Below are 4,403 nucleotides of genomic sequence, written 5' to 3' on the forward strand. Positions count from 1 at the left end.
CAGCAGATCTACCCATGGCCCTGTTCTTGGAGATAGGCAAACAGGCATTGAAGTGCACGCTGTATTGAGCAATGAAGACACCATAACTGATCCAAGAAAATTGACCATCTGGAAGAAGAGTGATAGGCGTCCGTCTTCCGTTGACCTCTTTAGCCCCTTAATGGAGCCTTTTCCAATATCCGTTGCTCTATCCTCAAGGTAATTTAGGGTGGCATATTGGGCGCTTAGACAACCACGGGGGGAAACTTTCACAATACAATTACTCTAGATGTCTCCTCCTCTCCGATCCCCGTTTCTCGTATTTCGGCAGGCTGTCTCAAGCATGGCAGGTCGAGATGTTCGCGAGGTACGAGGAGGAGCGTCTAAGATTTATTCGTTTCTCCCAAACGCGTTCTGCTGCTCAAAATTCCTTGAGGATAGGACCACTGGACGAGCTCCTTGAAGCTCAACGGGGTAGGCAAGCTGGTGGGCAGGTTTTAGGCGACATCACCCGCGATGAAACAGTCCTTGGGTGAGGGTGGGGTGCAGGCTGGAAAAGTTTACCTCCCAAGTTCGTTTACCGGTGGACCCAGATACATGAAGGTACATTACGAGAACGCAATGGGCCTTGTGTCTCGTCTGGGTTCACCTACGTTTTTCCTGACGTTCACCTTCAGTGCTACTTGGGAGGAAAACAAGAAGGCCTGCCCTCACAACAGCGGGCGCAGTGACCCCTCAACAGCCTGCAGAATCTTCCAGATTAAACTTGGCGAACTCCTCCGAGATCTGCGCAGCGGAGCAATGTTTAGCCGTCCGGTTTACATCGTCTATGTCATTGAAATGCAAATGAGGGGCCTTCCTCATGCCCACATTGTGTTTAAAATTGACGGCGATGGACCGGTACAGGCACGTGACATTGACTCCGTAATACGCGCAGACATCCCTTCGGAGGAGGAAGCCGCTGGAAGACTCAGGAAGTTGGTGCTGAAACACATGATTCATGGTCCATGTGGTACTGACCACCGCACCGACTTCCTGTGCTGGGACTCTGCAAAGGGGCACTGCAACAAGTTCTACCCCAAGCCTGCCTGCCAAACCACCCACGTGGACGAGAGGGGGTTCGTCCAATACAAACGAGACTACACAAACGAAGGCTTTATCACATCACGGAGGAGACAGATCAAAGTGCATGATGGCTGGGTCGTTCCGTACAATTCCGCATTACTGCTCAAATACGAGGCGCACATAAACTTGGAGCTTGCTTCTACTCGTCGCGTAATCAAGTACCTCTTTAAGTACCTCATGAAAGGCGGTTCTCTCCAGAACGTAACCGTCACTCCCCTGGGGAAACAAGAGGATGAGGTCGAGCATTACGTGACGAAGAGAATGGTGGGTGCCAGCGACGCATGCTGGCGTCTTCTCGACTTTCCTGTGTCAAAGCTCGAGCCCACCGTTGAGTGTCTTCCCGTGCATTTAGAGGGCAAACAAAGTGTTGTCTTTCGGCCGAGACAGCTCTCTGATGCAGTCACTCAAGCAAGCTCCAAGCTTATGGTCTACTTCAATCGCCCGCACCATGAAACTTTTGACAATGTCACGTACCAGACATTTTACGAGAAGTTCATGGTGCACACTAAGCGCCCACGTACTGCGGAATTGTACGAACACCCCGATGGCCATCACTTTGTAACGACTCGCCAGCGTGGTGAGAAGGTATGTAGGTTGATGTGGGTCTCTCCCAACCGAGGAGAACAATACTACCTTCGTATTCTACTTATGTCTACACCTTGCCGTGGTTACGTTGATCTTCTGGCTCGTGGCGGTCCTGGTTGCCGGACGTTTCAGGACGTAGCCCGCAATCTCGGCCTGGTGGAAGACGAAGAAGAATACAATCACGCGCTGCGCGAGGCATCTACGTTTATGACTGGACCCTAGGCTCCGTTCCTTCTTCGTGATCCTCTGCAACATGGGAGCTCCCGCTGCTCTTCTGTGGGAGTCTTTCAAGAACCACCCTTAGCGAGGATCACTTAGAAAGGAACCCTCTCGACCCTGAACTGGCGGGTGATGAAACTTACCTTGATAGACATCGATCGGAGCCTCCGCCAGCAGGGATCGTGCTTGAAAGATCATGGACTCCCCTACGTCGAGGATGACACGACTGAGTTAGGTAGAGAGCTACTCAACTACGGCGAGAACCTCCAGCGAACCATCGTTGAGGACTGGGTGCCCAAACTCTCCCCAGACCAGCGCCGTGTGTTTGAGTACGTTCGCTCTCTGCTTCTCAACCCCCGTGACCGACGCACTTCTAGAATCATATTTCTGGACGGTCCCGGGGGTTATGGGAAGACCTCTCTGATTCGTGTCATCCTTGCGTATGTCCGTGGTTGTCGACAGGTTGCACTCGCCGTGGCTAGCTCAGGGATTGCTGCAAGGAACATGGATGGAGGAACAACAGCACATAGCATGTTCCGACTCCCTCTAGACCTAGGTCACGGCACAGGTGTGTGGAACATCACCAACGGGTCCCAGCGAGCAGAACTCATCAGAGCAGCACAGCTCATTGTGTTTGATGAGGCCCCGATGGCACACCGCTACATCTTCGAGATGATCGACAGATCCCTCCGGGATCTCATGAATAGTAGTGTGCCATTCGGGAATAAGATCTTCATCTGCTCCGGGGACTTCCGTCAGATTGCGCCCGTCGTTGAGAAGGCTCGCACACACCAGCTGATGTCGCGTGCGTGTCACTTCGGGCGTCACATCTGTGGCGACTGTTCACACTATTTTCCCTGACGACCACCCCAGAGAACTAGTGGTTCCATTGACTACTCCGCAACTTCCTCCTTGGAGTAGGCAATGGAACAATAAATCCTTTACTTTTTGGAGAAGGCCGCGAGAGAGAGTCTCTCATTCCCCTCACTGGGGTGAGATGCCTCACTTCTCTCGCGGACTTAATAACGGATGTGTTTCCTCCTGGTGTTCTGCGAGATCCTGATCTTTGTGCGAGACGGGCAATACTCTCAACTCTGAATGTGAACGTCAAGGAGATCAACGGTCGCATCCTAGACCTCATGGACGGGCGCATTCATGAGTTGAGAAGCGCGGACACCGTGGACAGAGAAGACGACGACGGGCTGGATGTGGACGTAAAATCTCCTCAACCAGGCCACTGGCAAAGGAGTGCCAGATCACGTCCTGCGTCTCAAGGTCGGCTCCGTATGCTTAATCATGAGAAACTTAAATATCGGTGATGGACTCGTGAACGGCACCAAAGTCATTGTGACGGCGATCAGCAGCCGACTGATCACCGTCAGACTTATCGGCAACACGCAACCTATCGGAATTCCCCGGATTACGTTTCAGGTTCGCGTTTGCCGAAGGATCGCCGCTCCGGGTTTGTCGCCGTCAGTTCCCCCTCATGTTGGCGTACTGCATGACTGGTCACAAGAGCCAAGGCCAGACAATTGAGTACGTCGGAGTCGACCTGAGAACGGACTGCTTCACTCATGGCCAGCTCTACGTCCTGTTGAGCAGAGTGAGACGTCCAGACGACATCGTCGTTCTTGTACCAGACGACAGAATAGTAGAAGGAGTCGCCTATGCAAAGAATATTGTATATGACGAGCTCCTTCTAAACACTGATTAAGTCTTCGGCAGTAGGCTAGGGGATCTGCCACTTAAAAAAAACTCCCCGTCGTGATTTGACCTAGCAGTAGGCAAAGGGAACTGCTTTACCAAAACTCCCTGATGATTTCATTAGCAGTAGGCAAAGGGGACTGCTTCACCAAAACTCCCTGATGATTTCATTAGCAGTAGGCAAAGGGAACTGCTTTTACCAAAACTCCCTGATGATTTCATTAGCAGTAGGCAAAGGGAACTGCTTTACCAAAACTCCCTGATGATTTCATTAGCAGTAGGCAAAGGGAACTGCTTTACCAAAACTCCCTGATGACTTTATTAGCAGTAGGCAAGGGGATCTGCCAGAATAAAACTCCCCGTTTTGTGTAAATATGTAAATAGATATGGTCTCTAAGTTTGCCGGCCTCCCCGTGGCGAGACTGGATACGCCAACCTCAATATCTGAGCGTTGGTAAACCGACGGGCAAACAACTGATTTTCTGTTCTTTTCAAAATTCCAAACACATTTTATTCTATATTTTTAAACCACTATTCATATTCAACACACACAAAATCAACCATCTCTTTTGCTTAAAACGAATAATGACAAATTAATTAAACAGCAATATTCTTTTCATCCTAAAAAATAAACCCAATTCTTTTACCTCAAAGTCAATTCACCATTCATTAACATTGTCTAAGTCATCGTGTTTTCATGCCATCAACCATCTGACATATTTAATCAATACTTTAACAATTTAACAACCTGTTCTACCATTGCATTCAACCATAAGTTATGCCATAAACAT

The 4,403-nt window shown here is 49.9% G+C and overlaps 2 protein-coding genes across 2 annotated transcripts; both read left to right on the forward strand.

Annotated features, from left to right (window-relative positions):
* Nucleotides 1–495: 495 nt before the first annotated feature.
* LOC124354726 lies at nucleotides 496–1,911 on the forward strand. The gene is made up of 2 exons (XM_046805386.1): nucleotides 496–795; nucleotides 886–1,911. The coding sequence occupies exons 1-2, from the start codon at nucleotides 496–498 to the stop codon at nucleotides 1,909–1,911; spliced, it is 1,326 nt and encodes a 441-aa protein (XP_046661342.1).
* A 129-nt stretch (nucleotides 1,912–2,040) lies between these two features.
* LOC124354734 (ATP-dependent DNA helicase pfh1-like) lies at nucleotides 2,041–3,622 on the forward strand. Its single transcript, XM_046805399.1, has 3 exons — nucleotides 2,041–2,713; nucleotides 2,866–3,148; nucleotides 3,340–3,622. Exons 1-3 carry the CDS (start codon nucleotides 2,041–2,043, stop codon nucleotides 3,620–3,622), a joined length of 1,239 nt encoding a protein of 412 aa, XP_046661355.1.
* The last annotated feature ends 781 nt before the right edge of the window (nucleotides 3,623–4,403 follow it).

The sequence above is a fragment of the Homalodisca vitripennis genome, chromosome 1, assembly GCF_021130785.1.
Source record: "Homalodisca vitripennis isolate AUS2020 chromosome 1, UT_GWSS_2.1, whole genome shotgun sequence".
Lineage (NCBI taxonomy): Eukaryota > Metazoa > Arthropoda > Insecta > Hemiptera > Cicadellidae > Homalodisca > Homalodisca vitripennis.

Coding starts and splice junctions, on each gene's coding strand:
- LOC124354734 (XM_046805399.1), top strand. CDS start 2,041: ATGAAACTTACCTTGATAGACATCGATCGGAGCCTCCGCCAGCAGGGA. Junction 2,714..2,865: donor CACACACCAGCTGATGTCGC/GTGCGTGTCACT, acceptor TTTTTGGAGAAG/GCCGCGAGAGAGAGTCTCTC. Junction 3,149..3,339: donor TCTCCTCAACCAGGCCACTG/GCAAAGGAGTGC, acceptor ATTACGTTTCAG/GTTCGCGTTTGCCGAAGGAT.
- LOC124354726 (XM_046805386.1), top strand. CDS start 496: ATGAAACAGTCCTTGGGTGAGGGTGGGGTGCAGGCTGGAAAAGTTTAC. Junction 796..885: donor GAGCAATGTTTAGCCGTCCG/GTTTACATCGTC, acceptor GGACCGGTACAG/GCACGTGACATTGACTCCGT.